Raw genomic sequence first — 20,380 nt, 5'->3', positions numbered from 1 at the left:
CAGCTGCGTCGTCCCATGGTGGTTATACTTGCGTACTATTGTTTGTACAGATTAATGTGGTACCTTCAGGCGTTTGGAAATTGCTCCCAAGGATGAACCAGACTTGTGGAGGTCTACAATTATTTTTCTGAGGTGGCTGATTTCTTTTGATTTTCCCATGATGTCAAGCAAAGAGGCACTGAGTTTGAAGGGAGGCCTTGAAATACATCCACAGGTACACCTCCAATTGACTCAAAGTATGTCAATTAGCCTGTCATTTTCTGTCATTTTCCAACCTGTTTAAAGGCACAGTCAACTTAGTGTTTTTAAACTTCTGACCCACTGTAACTGTGATACAGTGAATTATAAGTGAAATAATCTGTCTGTAAACAATTGTTGGAACAATTACTTGCGTCATGCACAGAGTAGATGTCCTAACCGACTTGCCAAAACTATAATTTGTTAACGATAAATTTGTGGAGTGGTTGAAAAACAACATTTAATGACTCCAACCTAAGTGTATGTAAACTTCCAACTTCAAATGTACTTATAGAGTGGTTTAAGCCATATACATGGGTTATAAAGTTACAACAAACGAATGTAGGCTAAATAAAAATGTGTCTAATTTTGTTGACTGCATTTTAGTTGAAAAAGATAACAGAAAAGTGCATTGTGTCACATCATATCGCTGATCATATTGTGCCTCTTTCTGTATCATTTGAATGAATGTGAATAAAGGACTTGTGAAAAGTTAGCGTTTGACCTGTGACTACATTAATAGAAAAATATTGCAAATTATGACATTCGGGGTCAGTTTAATAATAGGGCACAGTTTAATACGCCTGGTCATGGACTAAAAACCATGGAGATTCAATGGAGATTCCCTATTGAAAGATCCACTTAGTCCAGGACTAGACTTAATCTATAACCTGGAAACCAGCTAAACATGTTTTAAACTGGTTTAAATCTCTAATAATATGTTGTCAACCAAAAGCTACTGATCTGAATGCAGTTCAAGGTCTGTAACCTCAGTTTCATCATATACCTTCATACGCAATGGATACACACTTGAAGGACACGGGACAAAATCAATAGGGACATCTAGTGGCTTGAAATGGATACACATCTATAACATCATAAACATTGTCTGTTGTCCCCAATAGTTAGCTTCGCTTAAAAATGTAGTAACATATTATTTTGACTATTTATATGGAATGAAAACACGTTAAACGATGTGAAACGAATCCAAGAACACTTACTGAATCACTGAAAATCATAACTCGATTACTTTGGACTTCACGCAGGCATCATAGACGATTGCTCTGGCCTGCAGTCACATGTTCTATTAGTAAAAAATAAAAAAAAATAAAAAAATGGCCGACGAGGTAAGGGAAACAAACACAGTTGTTGAAGAAAGCGACGTCAAAGAGGAACCCAAAGTTTTGGAAGTTCTTCCAGACAGCCACCCTGTTGGCATTAGTAGCGATGAAGAGGCGCCAATAGACAAACCGGCGACCGAGAGCAATTGGTCAACACCGATCCTGTCGCTGGCACGGAAGGCGACCGAGACTATAAGCAGTGGGGTCAGCTACGGTGCAGCTTTGGGAAACGCAACATCGTCGGGATCTGCCGCTAGCTCTCCTACCAGTCCGACTAAACAGAAGTCTACCGAGAATGACACCAACCAATACCTACCAGGCACGTAAAGGTTATTGTATTTCACGCCCATATGGAAGCATATAAACTTACTAGGGAGTTACGTGCTGAACTACTTCACCCTTCTGCATCTCTGCTGTCAACACAGCACATGACTCCTGCCTGGCGAGGAAATTAGAATGACATGCTTAAGCAACATAAATCTAGACTAACAGTCTATATCTAAGTACAAAATAGTAAAATAAATAAACATAAATATGGGTTGTATTTACAATGGTGTTTGTTCTTCACTGGTTGCCCTTTTTCTTGTGGCAACAGGTCGCAAATCTTGCTGCTGTGATGGCACACTGTGGAATTTCACCAGTAGATATGGGAGTTTATCAAAATTGGATTTGTTTTCGAATTCTTTGTGGATCTGTGTAATCTGAGGGAAATATGTCTCTCTAATATGGTCATACATTTGGCAGGGGGTTAGGAAGTGCAGCTCAGTTTCCACCTCATTTTGTGGGCAGTGAGCACATAGCCTGTCTTCTCTTGAGAGCCAGGTCTGCCTACGGCGGCCTTCTCAATAGCAAGGCTAGGCTCACTGAGTCTGTACATAGTCAAAGCTTTCCTTAATGTTGGGTCAGTCAGTGGTCAGGTATTCTGTCACTGTGTACTCTCTGTTTAGGGCCAAATAGAATTCTAGTTTGTTCTGTTTTTATATTTATAAATTCTTTCCAATTTGTCAAGTAATTATCTTTTTGTTTTCTCATGATTTGGTTGGGTCTAATTGTGCTGCTGTCCTGGGGCTCTGTAGGGTGTGTTTGTGAACAGAGCCCCAGGACCAGCTTGCTTAGGGACTCTTCTCCAGGTTCATCTCTCTGTAGGGTGTGTTTGTGTTTGTGAACAGAGCCCCAGGACCAGCTTGCTTAGGGGACTCTTTGCCAGGTTCATCTCTCTCAAGGTGATTGCTTTGTTATGGAAGGTTTGGGAATCGCTTCCTTTTAAGTGGTTATAGAATTTAACGGCTCTTTTCTGGATTTTGATAATTAGAGGGTATCTGCCTAATTCTGCTCTGCGTGCATTATTTGGTGTTTCACGTTGTACGCTGAGGATATTTTTGTCAAATTCTGCATGCAGAGTCTCAATTTGGTGTTTGTCCCATTTTGTTAATTACATTCTTGGTTGGTGAGCGGACCCCAGACCTCACAAGCATAAAGGGCAATGGGCTCTATGACTGATTAAAGTATTTATTTTTTTAGCCAGATCCTAATCGGTATGTTGAATTTTATGTTCCTTTTGATGGCATAGAATGCCCTTCTTGCCTTGTCTCTCAGCTCGTTCACAGCTTCGTGGAAGTTACCTGTGGCACTGATGTTTAGGCCAAGGTATGTATAGTTTGTTGTGTGATCTGGGGCAATGGTGTCTAGATGGAATTTGTATTTGTGGTCCTGGCGACTGGACCTTTTGTAGAACCCCATTATTTTGGTCTTACTGAGACTCACTGCCAGGGCCCAGGTCTGGCAGAATCTGTGCAGAAGATCTAGGTGCTGCTGTAGGCCCTCCTTGGTAGGGGATAGAAGCACCAGATCATCAGCAAACAGTAGACATTTGATTTAAGATTCTAGTAGGGTGAGGCCGGGTGCTGCAGACTGTTGTAGTGCCCTCACCAATTCATTGATATAGATGTTGAAGAGGGTGGGGCTTAAGCTGCATCCCTGTCTCTCCCCACGGCCCTGTGGGAAGGTATTTGTGTGTTTTTTGCCAATTTTAACCGCACACTTGTTTGTGTACATGGATTTTATAACATTGTATGTTTTTCCCCCAACACCCCTTTCCATCAGTTTGTATAGCAGACCCTCGTGCCAAATTGAGTCAAAAGCTTTTTGAAATCAGCAAAGCATGAGAAGATTTTGTCTTTGTTTTGGTTTGTTTGTCAATTAGGGTGTGCAGGGTGAATACATGGTCTGTCATATAGTAATTTGGTAAAAAGACAATTTGACATCTGCTCAGTACATTGTTTTCACTGAGGAAATGTATGAGTCTGCTGGTAATGATAATGCAGAGGATTTCCCAAGGTTGCTGTTGACACATATCCCATGGTAGTTATTGGGGTCATACCACTTTTGTGGATTAGGGTGATCAGTCCTTGGTTACAAATATCGGGGAAGATGCTATAGTTGAGGATAATGTTAGAGTTTAAGTATAGACAATTGGAATTTGTGGTCTGTATATTTAATTTAGGATACCATCAACCCCACAGGCCTTTTTGGATTGGAGGGTTTGTATTTTGTCGTTTAGTTCATTCCAGGTAATTGGAGAATCCAGTGAATTCTGTTAGTCTTTAATAGTTGATTCTAGGATTTATATTTGATCATGTGTATGTTTTTACTGTTTGTTCTTTGGCTCTGTAACAAACAGATTGGAGAAGTGGTTTATCCATACAGCTCCATTTTGGAAAGATAACTCTTTGTGTTGTTTGTTTAGAGTTTTCCAATTTTCTCAGAAGGGGTTAGATTCTATGGATTCTTCGATTACATTGAGCAATTTCTCTCTCTCGTTCTCTCTGTCTGTAGCAGTGAAGGACCATATGGCTGTGGAGCGCTCCAACCTGTACAGTATGATGAAGCTGAGTATTAAGGGTCTGATCCAGTCTTCTCTGAGTCTGGGCAGAACCCTGGACTCTGACTACCCGCCTCTGCAGCAGTTCTTTGTGGTTCTGGAGCAGTGCCTCAAACACGGACTGAAAGGTGAGACTTGCTCTAGAACAGGGGTGACAGGACAACCCTCAGTCTGGAGCGCTACTAGGTGTGTTGCGGACTTGATTTGCTCAGTCAGTTTTGTTACTGCAGTGCTGGAGTGAAAGCCTGCACAACCAATTGCTGTAGCATTCTTGCGGCACTAGTTTTCACCCTTTGAACACAACCTAAACATTCTCCTTTCTTCTATATTTCTCTCCCTCTGTAGTGAAGAAGTCATTCATCAATCAAAATAAGTCTATCTGGGGTCCTCTGGAGCTGGTTCAGAAGCTGTGTCCTGATTCTACTGATATTACCACCAGTGCCAGAGACCTGCCAGGGATAAAGACTGGGTTGGGTCGGGCTCGGGCCTGGCTGCATCTGGCCCTGATGCAGAAGAAATTGTCTGACTACCTGAAAGCCCTGCTGGACCGTAAAGACATCCTAGGGTGAGTACAGCGCAAGGCTCTGTTGCTAGATTCTGAATCCGTGTAATAAACATGTAATACCGCTAAGCATTTTGAGTCTATTAATTTTTACAGTAGTTATTATATCTATCTTAGGAAATCTCTCTGCCTCCTTCCTCCCACAGTGAATTCTACGACCCAGGAGCGTTGATGATGGAGGAGGAGGGGACAGTGATAGGAGGGATGCTGGTGGGGCTAAACGTCATTGATGCTAACCTCTGTATCAAAGGAGAGGACCTGGACTCCCAGGTGGGGGTCATAGACTTCTCCTTGTACCTGAAGGACCCTATGACCACTGAGACCACTAAGGAGTAAGTACGGTGTCTTTCCTCCCTCACACCAAACACACTCCTGTCTTTGTTTTGTCCTATTTTCCTTTCCTCTCACTTCTCTTTCTCAGGGATACAAAGATAAACCATCAACATAAACCACACTCCTCTCTCTCTCTGTCAGTGATGCTAAGTTGACGGCCATATTGGACCAGAAGCACTACATCGAGGAGCTGAACAGACACCTGAGCTGCACCGTCACTGACCTGCAGGCCAAGATGGACTCCATAGAGAAGACCAACAGCAAGCTCATTGAGGAGGTCAGAGGAGCTTCTGAATGTGTTGTAGTGATTTATTAAGTTAGAGATATCTATTTGGGATGCATCTCAAATCACTGCAGACCATAAGGCATCCCTAAAATCGTTCTTCTCACAAACACGTCGTTGCGTCCAAATAGTTTTGCCTGTAAAACTATTACCCCGTCTATGGAAAGAAGAATCTCTCACGAACACGATGTGTTCTCCGTTTTGCCCTACGACCTCCACAAGCGTCTTGGTATTCGTCTGAAGTAGGTACAGCCGATCTGCCAACTTCTGTCTGTAACGTCCCAACAGTTTGGGCTACACACTAATAGGACCCCTCTGTGGAAAGGTGAGTCTCTCACAAACACATACGTTTTGCTATTCTGAAGTTAGCCAGATACCAGTTTAAAAAATGAATGGAAGTGTGTGTATACGGTATATGGAAATAGTTTAGTGCCTAAAATAAGGGGTTAAAGACATGTTAAATGTTTATCCATGTATGAAGCTATTATTCCATGTGTTTCTATGGGCTAAAAGCATTAAGGCCAAATTCAATGTTTTTATCCCAAAAACAATTAATGGCACAGGTGTCACTCATTCCACAGATGTCTGTGAATTTTCGCTCCTCCCTTTTCCTTGATTGATGAATTAAGGTCACTAATTAGTAGGGATGGGTACTGGGCCGGCCCCGGGGCTAAATTATGAAAGACTGTAGTATCGATGTTGTTATAGCTCCGACATTATGAGTTCTGCTTTCGGTACTGGTGAAATTTAGAAAATACATTTCCTAATTATTATTGCTACATGCACATTTTCTCATAAACCGTTTCTAATTTGCAATAAAATGAAGACATTCATCTGATGCATTTTTTCTATTCCCTATCCTGACGCTACAGCACACACACACACACACACACACACACGAAAGACCCTGCTCTTAATTAGTGACGATGGCGGAGAGAACTAAATGTTTAAAAGTGTTTGTTACACCAGAGGCGATGCTGACAATGCTTGTTGCCACAATACTTTTTCTTGTAAGGGCGGAAACACGAGAAATCTGTCCAAACATGTATGGTAAGTGCATAATGTACAGGCAGCGAAATGCAGTTTGACTGCCTAGCTCGTAGTTCATCACTCGTTGCCCGATCTACGTTAGGTATGTTGTCTTTCTTGTTGTGATGTGTGTGTTGTCCTATATTATATTAATTTTTTTAATCCCAGCCCCCGTCCCCGCAGGAGGCCTTTTGGTAGGCCGTCATTGTAAATAAGAATTTGTTCAACTGACTTTCCTAGTTAAATAAATATATGCTAGCAGCCTAGATCCCACACACAGAGTTAACTAGATTATGAGAACATGGGTTCATGATCAAAAGGAACCATTAGCCAGCTGATTGTTTAGCTATGGGTGCGTTCAGAAATTCAATCACCCATTTAAAGATCTTGTTACTTTTTTGTTAAAGTTGCAGCTACAATGAACCAACCCACTCCTCCCTCTAATGCCGCAGGTCCAAGCCAAAGACCAGTCCAAAGCCCCTTCACGCTAGCAGTTAGTGGGAGGATGACTTGAGGAGAGGGTGAATGAGTGACACCTAGCCATGCTCAAGTTCATAGTGAAAGGCCTACACCCCTTTGCAACAGTGGAGTCCAAGGGCTTTAGGTAACACTCTGTCAGTATACAGTGGGGCAAAAAAGTATTTAGTCAGCCACCAATTGTGCAAGTTCTCCCACTTAAAAAAAGATGAGAGGCCTGTAATTTTCATCGTAGGTACACTTCAACTATGACAGACAAAATGAGAGAAAAAAAATCCAGAAAATGACATTGTAGGATTTTTTTATGAATTTAATTGCAAATTATGGTGGAAAATAAGTATTTGGACAATAACAAAAGTTTATCTCAATACTTTGTTATATACCCTTTGTTGGCAATGACAGAGGTCAAATGTTTTCTGTAAGTCTTCACTAGGTTTTCACACACTGTTGCTGGTATTTTGGCCCATTCCTCCATGCAGATCTCCTCTAGAGCAGTGATGTTTTGGGGCTATTGCTGGGCAACACAGACTTTCAACTCCCTCCAAAGATTTTCTATGGGGTTGAGATCTGGAGACTAGCAAGGCCACTCCAGGACCTTGAAATGCTTCTTACGAAGCAACTCCTTCGTTGCCCTGGCTGTGTGTTTGGGATCATTGTCATGCTGAAAGACCCAGCCACGTTTCATCTTCAATGCCCTTGCTGATGGAATGAGGTTTTCACTCAATCTCACGATACATGGCCCCATTCATTCTTTCCTTTACACAGATCAGTTGTCCTGGTCTCGTTGCAGAAAAACAGCCCCAAAGCATGTTTCCACCCCCATGCTTCACAGTAGGTATGCATTCTTTGTCCTCCAAATATGACGAGTTGAGTTTTTATCAAAAAGTGATATTTTGGTTTCATCTGACCATATGACATTCTCCCAATCTTCTTCTGGATCATCCAAATACTCTCTAGCAAACTTTAGACAGGCCTGGACATGTACTGGATTAAGCAGGGGGACACGTCTGGCACTGCAGGATTTGAGTCCCTGGCGGCGTAGTGTGTTACTGACGGTAGGCTTTGTTACTTTTTGCAGGTCATTCACTAGGTCCCCCCGTGTGGTTCTGGGGTGAGATCTTGCGTGGAGCCCCAGATCGAGGGAGATTATCAGTGGTCTTGTATGTCTTCCATTTCTTAATAATTGCTCCCACAGTTGATTTCTTCAAACCAAGCTGCTTACCTATTGCAGATTCAGTCTACAATTTTTTTTCTGGTGTCCTTTGACAGCTCTTTGGTCTTGGCCATAGTGGAGTTTGGAGTGTGACTGTTTGAGGTTGTGGACAGGTGTCTTTTATACTGATAACAAGTTCAAACAGGTGCCATTAATACAGGTAATGAGTAGAGGACAGAGGAGCCTCTTAAAGAAGTTACAGGTCTGTGAGAGCCAGAAATCTTGTTTGTAGGTGACCAAATACTTATTTTCCACCATAATTTGCACAAAAAAAAAATCCTACAATGTGATTTTACTGGATATTTTTTTTCCTCATTTTGTCTGTCATAGTTGAAGTGTACCTATGATGAAGATTTACAGGCCTCATCTTTTTAAGTGGGAGACCTTGCACAATTGGTGGCTGACTAAATACTTTTTTACCCCACTGTATATTGAGTTGTATTCATTTTTAGGAGACATTAGTATAAAAGGGTTGTATGTTAGTCCCATCACTCCACAACACAATAATTCAATAATGATAATTCAACACAAACATCTTTTTTTTATGTAGGGAGATGAGCAAGGCACTCAACCCCACATTTACCCCTCCCTCCAGGAGTTACCGCAGTGACACATTCATTCCTATCTGGTGTGGTGTAGAAAAGGCCAATGTGATGACTGAGCTGAAGGACGTGCCAAAGCTGGCCATCACATCAGACAGTTGGACCAGCCTCTGTCAGGACCACTATCTCACTGTTCCAGTGTACTACACAAGACAGGGCAGTGTAAAACAGGTCATCTACACCAGGTCAGTGTAAAACAGATGGATCGTCCACACCAGGACAGTGTAAAACAGAATGTCCTCCACACCAGGACAGTGTAAAACAGAATGTCCTCCACACCAGGGCAGTGTAAAACAGAATGTCCTCCACACCAGGGCAGTGTAAAACAGAATGTCCTCCACACCAGGGCAGTGTAAAACAGAAGGTCCTCCTCACCAGGGCAGTGTAAAACAGAAGGTCCTCCTCACCAGGGCAGTGTAAAACAGAAGGTCCTCCTCACCAGGGCAGTGTAAAACAGAAGGTCCTCCTCACCAGGGCAGTGTAAAACAGAAGGTCCTCCTCACCAGGGCAGTGTAAAACAGAAGGTCCTCCTCACCAGGGCAGTGTAAAACAGAAGGTCCTCCACACCAGGGCAGTGTAAAACAGAATGTCCTCCACACCAGGGCAGTGTAAAACAGAATGTCCTCCACACCAGGGCAGTGTAAAACAAGTCTCCCCCTTTTTCCTCCAAACATAACGATGGTCATTATGGTCAAACAGTTCTAATTTTGTTTCATCAGACCAGAGGACATTTCTCCAAAAAGTACGATCTTTGTCCCCATGTGCAGTTGCAAACCATAGTCTGTCTTTATGGCGCTTCTGGAACAGTGGCTTCTTCCTTGCTGAGCGGCCTTTCAGGTTATGTCGATGGGACTCGCTTTACTGTGGATATAGATACTTTTGTACCTTGTTTCCTCCAGCATCTTCACAGGGTCCTTTGCTGTTCTGGGATTGATTTGCACTTTTCGCACCAAAGTACGTTCATCTCTAGGAGTCAACGTGTCTCCTTCCTGTGCGGTATGACGGCTGCGTCGTCCCATGGTGTTTATACTTGCGTACTATTGTTTGTACAGATGAACGTGGTACCTTCATGCGTTTGGAAATTGCTCCCAAGGATGAACCAGACTTGTGGGGGGTCTACAATTTATTTTTCTGAAGTCTTGGCTGATTTCTTTTGATTTTCCCATGATGTCAAGCAAAGAGGCACTGAGTTTGAAGGGTGGCCTCGAAATACATCCACAGGTACACCTCCAATTGACTAAAATAATGTCAATTAGCCTAGCAGAAGCTTCTAAAGCCATGACATTATTTTCTGGAATTTTCCAAGCTGTTTAAAGGCACAGTCAATTTAGTGTATGTAAACGTTTGACCCACAGGAATTGTGATACATTGAATTATTATAAGTGAAATAATCTGTCTGTAAACAATTGTTGGAAAAATTACTTGTGTCATGAACAAAGTAGATGTCCTAACCGACTTGACAAAACCTATAGTTTGTTAACAAGACATTTGTGGAGTGGTTGAAAAACAAGTTTTAATGATTCCAACCTAAGTGTATGTAAACTTCCGACTTCAACTGTATATATTATAATTCTTTGCCTTAATTACTCTAAAATATAGACTCTTACCTTTTCATTTGACACCCAATTTTGTTGTAATGTTCCTATGAGCTTCACATGTTGGTGCTCATGGAAATGACCTTAAAATACTACTGGAGACCTTACTCTCATCTGGCCATAGCCTGCATGCTGATCGGGGCTTACATTATATTTTGGATTATTATCAGCAATAGTTTTGGTAGTTTTGTTTTAATCAATCAGTATATATGGTCATATACAGGGTAACTTTAGTTTAATAACTAGGACAGCTATCACTTTTGCTACCCGCACTGCATGGTCGAAGCGGGAGAAGAAGAGAAGCTCACTCAGTTGTCAAATGGCATTGAGGAGTACACCACCTCAGTCACTGGCTTCATCAATAAGTGCATTGATGACGTTGTCCCCGCAGTGACTGTACATACATATCCCAAACAGAAGCCATGGATTACAAGCAACATCTGCACCGAGCTAAAGGCTAGAGCTGCCGCTTTCAAGGAGCTGGGCACTAATCCGGACACTTATAAGAAATCCTGCTATACCCTCAGATGAGGCAAAGCGTCAATACAAGACTAAGATTGAATCATACTACACTGGTCGGCTTTGACGCTCGTTGGATGTGGCAGGGCTTGCAAACTATTACGGACTACAAAGGGAAACCCAGTCGAGAGCTGCCCAGTGACGCGAGCCTACCAAATGAGCTAATAAATGCCTTTTATGCTCACTTCGAGGCAAGCAACACTGAAGCATGCATGAGAGCACCAGCTATTCCGGACGACTGTATGATCACGTTCTCCGTAGCCGATGTGAACAAGACTTTTAAACAGGTCAACATTCAGCGGAGCCAGACGGATTAACAGGAAGTGTACTCCGAGCATGCGCGGAACATCTGGCAAATGTCTTCACTCCGAAGAGGGTGGGGGTGGTGGAGGGGTTAGTACATCTTTTTTTCAATGTCTTCACTGACATGTTCAACCTCTCCCTGACCGAATATATAATACCTACATGTTTCAATCAGACCACCATAGACCCTTTGCCCAAGAAAGCGAAGGTAACCTGCCTAAATGACTCACGTCGGTAGCCATGAAGTGCTTTGAAAGGCTGGCCACAGATGACTCGATGTCAATCCACACTGCCCTTTCCCACCTGGACAAAAGGAACACCTATGAAAATGCGGTTCATTGACTACAGCTCAGCGTTCAACACCGTAGTGCCCACAAAGCTCATCACTAAGCTAAGGACCCTGGGACTAAACACAACTGGATCCTGGACTTCCTGACGGGCCGTCCCCAGGTGCTAAGGGTGGCAACAACACATCTGCCACACTCACTCTTAGCACGCACCCCTGAGGGGCCCCGGTGTTTAGTCCTCTCCTGTGCTCCCTGTTCCTCCTCGATTGTGTGGCCAAGCATGATTCCAACACCCTCATTAAGTTTGCTGACAACACAACAGTAGTATGCCTGATCACCGACGATGACAGCCTTGTTGGTCCAAGAGGCTTCTTAACAGCTTCTACCCCCCCTCCCCCCAGCCATAAGACTACTGAACACAGTTAATCAAATGGCTACCCAAACTATTTACATTGGCAGCTTCTACCCCCCCCCCCCCCCCCACACACACAATTTGCTTCATGGAGCATGACACAACTCCTTCACATAGACTTGATCAGGCTGAATGTGGCCTGTGGAAAGTTGTCCCACTCCTCTTCAATGGCTGTGGAAAGTTGTCCCACTCCTCTTCAATGGCTGTGGAAAGTTGTCCCACTCCTCTTCAATGGCTGTGGAAAGTTGTCCCACTCCTCTTCAATGGCTGTGGAAAGTTGTCCCACTCCTCTTCAATGGCTGTGGAAAGTTGTCCCACTCCTCTTCAATGGACTGTGGAAAGTTGTCCCACTCCTCTTCAATGGACTGTGGAAAATTGTCCCACTCCTCTTCAATGGACTGTGGAAAGTTGTCCCACTCCTCTTCAATGGACTGTGGAAAGTTGTCCCACTCCTCTTCAATGGACTGTGGAAAGTTGTCCCACTCCTCTTCAATGGACTGTGGAAAGTTGTCCCACTCCTCTTCAATGGCCCGTGGAAAGTTGTCCCACTCCTCTTCAATGGCCCGTGGAAAGTTGTCCCACTCCTCTTCAATGGCCTGTGGAAAGTTGTCCCACTCCTCTTCAATGGCCTGTGGAAAGTTTCTGGATATTGGCCGGAACTGGAACACGTTGTCGTTCACATTAATCCAAAGACAGTGACGTGTCTGGTGAGTGTGCAGGCCATGGAAGAACGGGGACGTGTCTGGTGAGTGTGCAGGCCATGGAAGAACGGGGACGTGTCTGGTGAGTGTGCAGGCCATGGAAGAACGGGGACGTGTCTGGTGAGTGTGCAGGCCATGGAAGAACGGGGACGTGTCTGGTGAGTGTGCAGGCCATGGAAGAACGGGGACATTTTTAGTTTCCAGGAATTGTGTCCAGATTATTGCAACATGGGGCTGTGCATTATCATGCTGAAACATGAGGTGATGGTGGCGGATGAATGGCACGACAATGGGCCTCAGAATCTCGTCACAGTACCCCTGTGCATTCAAATTGCCATTGATAAAATGCTATTGTTTGTTGTCCGTAGTTTATACCTGCACCATACCCTAACCCCACCACCATGGGGCACTCAGTTTACAACATTGACATCAGCACACCACTTGCCCACACAACGCCATGCATGCTGTCTGCCATCTGCCCGGAACAGTTGAAACTGGGATTAATCTGTGAAATGCACACTTCTCTTCTCCAGTGTGCAAGTGGCCATAGAAGGTGAGCATTTTCACACTGAAGTTGGTTATGACGCCGAACTGCAGTCGGGTCAAGACCCTGGTGAGGACGACGAGCACGCAGATGAGCTTCCTTGAGACTGTCACGCCTTGGTCATTGTATTTTGTGTTTTCGTTATATATTTGGTCAGGCCAGGGTGTGACATGGGTTTATGTTATTGTATTTTCGTATTGGGGTTTGTAGTATTTGGGATCGCGGCTGAGTAGGGGTGTTGTATAGGCTTGGCTGCCTGAGGCGGTTCTCAATCAGAGTCAGGTGATTCTCGTTGTCTCTGATTGGGAACCGTATTTAGGTAGCCTGAGTTTCGCTTTGTATTTCGTGGGTGATTGTTCCTGTCTCTGTGTAGTTTCACCAGATAGGCTGTATTAGGTTTCACGTTCCGTTTGTTGTTTTGTATTTGTATAGTTATTTCATGTGTCACTTTTTCCATTAAAGTCATGAGTAACAACCACGCTGCATTTCGGTCCGACTCTCTTTCTACAAACGAAGAACGACGTTACAGAGACGCTTTCTGACAGTGTGTGTAGAAATTATTCTGTTATACAAACCCACAGTTTCATCAGCTGACCCGGGTGGCTGGACTCGATCACGCAGGTTAAGAAACAAGATGTGGAGTTCATGGGCTGGCGTGGTTACACGTGGTCTGCAGTTGTGAGGCCGGTTGGATGTACTGTCAAGTTCTCTAATATGACATATGGTAGAGAAATGAACGTTGAATTCTCTGCCAACAGCTCTGGTGGACATTCCTGCAGGGAACATGCCAATTGCACTCTCCCTCAACTTGACATATGTGGCATTGTGTTGTGTGACAACTGCACATTCTAGAGTGGCCTTTTATTACCCCCAGCATAAGGTGCACCTATGTAACGATCGTACTGTTTTAATCAGCTTTTTGATATGCCACACCTGTCCGGTGGATGGATTATCTTGGAAAGGATCACTAACAGGGATGTAAACACATTTGTGCACAAAATTTGAGAAATAACCTTTGTGCATATGGAATATTTCTGGTATGTTTTATTTTAACTCGTGAAACATGGGACCAACACTTTTTGTTTTTGGTCAGTATCCATCACTTACTAGCACCCACACAACTCAGCTCAGGCAGATCCAGCTCAGGGGCCTAGCTCATGAGACCCTTCAGCAGCAGATTACATTTTTTATGGAAAAATAATATGTTTTGGCAACAAATGTTAGTGCATCGGATCGTTGCTCTAATCAAAACGAATCGCACCGACTCATTTCCAACAAAACGTATCTGAGCCCATGTATGTAGATACATGGAAAGATTCACATACCTAGTTATAACCCTATTGTCTAGGGCTGTCAATAAAAAATAAAATAAAAAGATTATTATCAAGTTAATTGCTAAACTTTACAAGAATATTGACGTCTTCATTTTGTGTAAGTTAGCAAAATTAGGTAAATTGAGAAAAGCACACTTTAACCTCCAATTTCAACTTGTTTTTGCATGGTATTGTAGATTTTCGCTGTATAGATGATCTGTTGAGATGTTTTCTGTGTATTTTAACACTTTCAGACAATGAGGTTAATCACAAGGGGAAAAAGTGCTTATGGATGTGTTCTAACCCTAGTGCTTATGGGGGTGTTATAACCCCACATAGTGCTTATGGATGTGTTCTAACCCTAGTGCTTATGGGGGTGTTATAACCCCACATAGTGCTTATGGATGTGTTCTAACCCTAGTGCTTATGGGGGTGTTATAACCCTACATAGTGCCTATGCATGTGTTCTAACCCTAGTGCTTATGGGGGTGTTATAACCCTACATAGTGCCTATGCATGTGTTCTAACCCTAGTGCTTATGGGGGTGTTATAACCCTACATAGTGCTTATGGATGTGTTCTAACCCTAGTGCTTATGGGGGTGTTATAACCCTACATAGTGCTTATGGATGTGTTATAACCCTACAGCTGACGGCAGCGACAGACAGGATTAACTTTTTACGGGAGGAACAAGAAACCCTGAGACATGAGAATGAGACCATCGTCCAGAGCAGTCAGAAGAAAGAGGAGGTCGGGACACTCACTTCCTATGCATCTACAACCGTTTTCAGTCTGTACGACTGTCATCTAAGTCAGACAATATGAAGATATGGCATTTCACGTCCTGTGTGACTTCCTAGGCGACCCTGGAGGACAGTGCAGTAGAGCTGGAGACATACAGACAGACACGACAGGGCCTGGATGAGATGTACAGTGTGGTGTGGAAACAGTACCAGGAGGAGAAACGCATCAGACAGGTGTGTGTGAGTGAGTGAGAAACAGCAAGATAAACAACTATCTCTACATTTCTTTGAGATCCTAGCTAACTAGCATGTGTTATACTGCCTCTACAATAGGTGTGTGTGTTCCTGTACCTTTTATTCCTGTGTGTAGGAGTTGGAGAGGGAGCTGAAGCTACAGGTAGGACTAAAGCAGGAGATGGAGATGGCCATGAGGCTGCTGGAGAAAGACACGCATGAGAAACAGGACACACTGCAAGCCCTCCGACAACAACTAGACCAGGTCAAAACCCTCAACCTGCAGATGTTCCATAAAACACAGGTAACACACACGGACAGAAATATATACACACACACACACACACACACACACACACACACACACACACACACACACACACACACACACACAAAAACTCACGCAAACATGACACACTCTCATGCAGCAACACCTCTTGACAGAGAGTGTGTGTGTGTGTGTGTGTGTGTGTGTGTGTGTGTGTGTGTGTGTGTGTGTGTAGGACTGTGAGCGCGAGGCCCAGAGGAAGGAGGAGGAAGAGGGACAACTGGAGGAGAAGATGAACCAGATGGAGACCACCATTAAAGAGATGGAGCAGAGGTTTGTGTGGATGTGTTTAACCAGAAGTCCCCACAAGAATAGTAAACATACTACATTTGACCAACTGGGGACATTTTGTTAGTCCCCACAATGTCAAATGCTACTTTTAGGGGGTTTAGTGTAAAGGTTAGAATTAGGTTTGGGATAATGAACTAGGGTTAGTTTTAGGGTAAGGGTTAGAGGAAATAAGATTTTGAATGGGACTGAATTGTGTCCCCACACAAGGTCAGTTGTACAAGACTGTGTGTGTGTGTGGTGCAGAATGGTGTCCGTAATGGTTTCTGTGTTTTAACATGATTGAAAACTAATTGTATTTTCAGACTGCAGAACTCTGAGCGTGATCGAAGACAGAGTGACCAGACAGAGAGAGACATGAGGACAGAGCTGGAGGGCAGAGTAGACTCCCTACAGAAACAGCTGTCTGACCTGGACACACTGAGGTACGTATGGACACACACACACACACACACACACACACACACACACACACACACACACACACACACACACACACACACACACGTTGTGATCCACTCTCCCCTGTCTCTTTAGGCTGGGTCTGGAGAGTGATCTGCGCAGTGAGAAGGAGCAGAGACAGGCCATTCAGAGAGCTCTACAGAGAGAACAGGACAACAGCACCGAGCTACGCACCCAACTACAACAGATACAGGGGCTACACACGGTCAGTGTCTCTCTCACACACTCAGAGAGAGAGGGAAGAGAAGTCTACCTCCCGTTTTTCTTCTGAGCTGGTTTCTGTGGGTTTCTAGGAGCTGCAGGAAGTTCGTCAGGAGAAGAAGCAGCTCCAGCTGACCTGTCAGGAGCAGGAGACTGCCTTACAGGAGATGGGCCTACACCTCAGCCAGTGAGTACTGAACTGGACGGCCTTACAGGAGATGGGCCTACACCTCAGCCAGTGAGTACTGAACTAGACAGCCTTACAGGAGATGGGCCTAAACCTCAGCCAGTGAGTACTGTACTAGATGGGCCTATACCTTAGCCAGTGAGTACTGTACTAGACAGCCTTACAGGAGATGGGCCTAAACCTCAGCCAGTGAGTACTGAACTAGACAGCCTTACAGGAGATGGGCCTAAACCTCAGCCAGTGAGTACTGTACTAGATGGGCCTACACCTCAGCCAGTGAGTACTGTACTAGACAGCCTTACAGGAGATGGGCCTAAACCTCAGCCAGTGAGTACTGAACTAGATGGGCCTACACCTCAGCCAGTGAGTACTGAACTAGACAGCCTTACAGGAGATGGGCCTAAACCTCAGCCAGTGAGTACTGTACTAGATGGGCCTATACCTTAGCCAGTGAGTACTGTACTAGACAGCCTTACAGGAGATGGGCCTAAACCTCAGCCAGTGAGTACTGAACTAGACAGCCTTACAGGAGATGGGCCTAAACCTCAGCCAGTGAGTACTGTACTAGATGGGCCTACACCTCAGCCAGTGAGTACTGTACTAGACAGCCTTACAGGAGATGGGCCTAAACCTCAGCCAGTGAGTACTGTACTAGATGGGCCTACACCTCAGCCAGTGAGTACTGAACTAGATGGGCCTACACCTCAGCCAGTGAGTACTGTACTAGACAGCCTTACAGGAGATGGGCCTAAACCTCAGCCAGTGAGTACTGAACTAGATGGGCCTACACCTCAGCCAGTGAGTACTGTACTAGACAGCCTTACAAGAGATGGGCCTAAACCTCAACCAGTGAGTACTGAACTAGACGGCCTTACAGGAGATGGGCCTAAACCTCAGCCAGTGAGTACTGAACTGGACGGCCTTACAGGAGATGGGCCTACAGCTCAGCCAGTGAGTACTGAACTGGACGGCCTTACAGGAGATGGGCCTACAGCTCAGCCAGTGAGTACTGAACTGGACGGCCTTACAGGAGATGGGCCTACAGCTCAGCCAGTGAGTACTGAACTGGACGGCCTTACAGGAGATGGGCCTACAGCTCAGCCAGTGAGTACTGAACTGGACGGCCTTACAGGAGATGGGCCTACAGCTCAGCCAGTGAGTACTGAACTGGATGGCCTTACAGGAGATGGGCCTACAGCTCAGCCAGTGAGTACTGAACTAGACGGCCTTACAGGAGATGGGCCTACAGCTCAGCCAGTGAGTACTGAACTAGGCCCACTCCTAATCCTCTTAACAGCCCTCTTCATTTACTTCCTTTGTTCCATCTGTTTTATCTTTGTGTGACTCTCTCATAGGTCTAAACTGAAGATGGAGGATTTCAAAGAGGTCAACAAAGCCCTGAAGGTAAGGGGTTCCCTGTCCTACATTAACACTTCCCCTAGCCCACCGTTATACCAAGTCTCTATGGAGTTTACTAGTGAAGAACAGACGAAACATAGAAACTCACTGCTGGTCATAGGGTCCTTCAGGTACAAGGAGAAGTCTATGACCCCCACATATGACAGACACACGCTCACTAATTTCTGTAATCATTTGTGATTATTGTTTTCTGTCCGTGTCCATCAGGGCCAAGCCTGGCTGAAAGACGATGAGGCTACACAGTGTAAACACTGTCAGAAGGAGTTCTCTATCGCTCGCAGAAAGGTAAAGCTCTGTCCATTCATCAGTTGTGGACTATGGTCTGTGGCAAATGTAAAGAAAGATTTATACTGAACAAAAATAAACGCAACAGGACAACAATTTTACGGAGTTACAGTTAGTTCATATAAGGAAATCAGTCAATTGAAATAAATAAATGAGGCCCTAATCTATGGATTTCACATGACTGGGTAGGGGTGTAGCCTGGAGGGAATAGGCCCACTCAATCAGAATGAGTTATTCCCCACAAAAGGACTTTATTTCAGACAGCAATACTCCTCAGTTTCATCAGCTGTCCGGGTGTCTGGTCTCAGACAATCCCACAGGTGAAGCCGGATGTGGAGGTCCTGGGCTGGCGTGGTTACATGTGGTCTGCGGTTGTGAGGCCGGTTGGACGTACTGCCAAATTCCCTAAAATGACATTAGTGGCTGCTTAAGGTAGAGAAATTAACATTGAATTTTCTGCCAACAGCTCGGGTGGACATTCCTGCAGTCAAGCATACTAATTGCACGTGCCCTTAACTTTAGACAAACTGCACATTTTTGTGGCCTTTTGTTGTCCCCAGTACAAGGTAAACCTGTGTAATGATCATGCTTCTTGATTTGCCACTCCGGTCAGGTGGATTGATTAGCTTGGCAAAAGAGAAATGCTCACTAACAGGGATGTAAACACATTTGTGCACAAAATTTAAAAGTGTAAGCTTTTAGTGTGTTTGGAACATTTCTGGGATGTTGTTTCCACCTCATGAAACCAACACTTTACATGTTGCGTTTAAGTTTTTGTTCAGTATATAAATGCCTTTGAAACGCTCTCATTTGCCACAAGTGTTACAAATAGTTATACTTGGACATTTTGTGTTCTCTCCCTCTCTGCAGCACCACTGTAGGAACTGTGGAGATATCTACTGTAACAGTTGTTCTAGTAATGAGTTGGCCCTGCCCTCCTACCCTCGACCTGTACGGGTCTGTGACATCTGCCACTCCCTACTGCTGCAGAGGAGCACCTCTTCCACCTCCTCTTGACACACACAAGTAGACTCTCATACACACACAAGTAGACTCTCATACACACACTCCTTGACACACACACAAGCAGACACTCAATATTTCTTCTCTCTAGGCTGTGCTCAAAGCCCACAGTACTCTTGGTCATTGAACACATTTTAATCCAATTTGAGCAGGTGTGAGCTATAAAGTTGTTTCGCCACTTACCTGAAATTCAGGATTTAATTTTTTTGGACATGGTTGACTTATGAACTGTAGAGGGTTCTACCCTCCTCTTGGGCTAATACTGCCTTCTCTTTTAAACTCATCGGGAGGGATTTCACTAAATAAGATCAATAAACAAGTAGGTCAACGGGGCTAATTGTTCATTGTTACAAACAACTCCATTCCCAGTTATACTCCATATATACCCTCTAAGATGCCACATTTAAAATGATAGTTGTTGTTGAAGGGAGCCACAGGGTATTGGAACATCCGTGTTTGTTGTAATATGAATGACCGACTATGCAACAATCCCTCAATTGTGGGGACATGTTAGATGAACTATTTCAATTCAATGCTATTATTGAAGGTCAGTTCAAGAAAAGCAACGTTGATTGACTTTATTATAGTAATTTAGAGCAGAAGTTTTTCATTTAGCTTTGAAAAGGTCTTAGAATCATTAGAAAGTTTCACTTCGTGACACAAAGGAATGTTCTTCGTATCTTGATGTTATTTCAGAATGTATATAATGAGTTTTATGCATACTAACAGCTGTTTTCTATCAAGATATTTAATAAACTTATCTGAATGAGTTTCTTCTTGACTGTATAGGAAACTACTC

General features: G+C 44.1%; 1 protein-coding gene across 4 annotated transcripts; it reads left to right on the top strand.

The window, feature by feature from the left end:
* The first annotated feature begins 1,334 nt into the window (after nucleotides 1-1,334).
* LOC123993640 (RUN and FYVE domain-containing protein 1-like) lies at nucleotides 1,335-20,351 on the top strand. Of its 4 annotated transcripts, none has more exons than XR_006831487.1 (15): nucleotides 1,335-1,677; nucleotides 4,194-4,367; nucleotides 4,585-4,804; nucleotides 4,948-5,133; nucleotides 5,276-5,411; nucleotides 15,060-15,161; nucleotides 15,272-15,388; nucleotides 15,525-15,692; nucleotides 15,892-15,989; nucleotides 16,310-16,429; nucleotides 16,542-16,671; nucleotides 16,760-16,885; nucleotides 17,198-18,258; nucleotides 18,481-18,558; nucleotides 19,429-19,450. XR_006831487.1 is itself a non-coding variant. In XM_046296000.1 (15 exons), exons 1-15 carry the CDS (start codon nucleotides 1,353-1,355, stop codon nucleotides 19,573-19,575), a joined length of 2,142 nt encoding a protein of 713 aa, XP_046151956.1. In that variant the 5' UTR covers nucleotides 1,335-1,352; the 3' UTR covers nucleotides 19,576-20,351. The 4 variants fall into 4 exon arrangements, 2 of the variants coding, with proteins under 2 accessions (XP_046151956.1, XP_046151955.1); XM_046296000.1 differs by having other exon boundaries at nucleotides 4,197-4,367; nucleotides 16,760-16,854; nucleotides 18,210-18,258; nucleotides 19,429-20,351; XM_046295999.1 differs by having other exon boundaries at nucleotides 16,760-16,854; nucleotides 18,210-18,258; nucleotides 19,429-20,351.
* The last annotated feature ends 29 nt before the right edge of the window (nucleotides 20,352-20,380 follow it).

The sequence above is a fragment of the Oncorhynchus gorbuscha genome, linkage group LG13 (assembly GCF_021184085.1).
Source record: "Oncorhynchus gorbuscha isolate QuinsamMale2020 ecotype Even-year linkage group LG13, OgorEven_v1.0, whole genome shotgun sequence".
NCBI lineage: Eukaryota > Metazoa > Chordata > Actinopteri > Salmoniformes > Salmonidae > Oncorhynchus > Oncorhynchus gorbuscha.
Note: the sequence above shows the minus strand (reverse complement) of the source record. Positions and strands in the feature narration are given on the sequence as shown.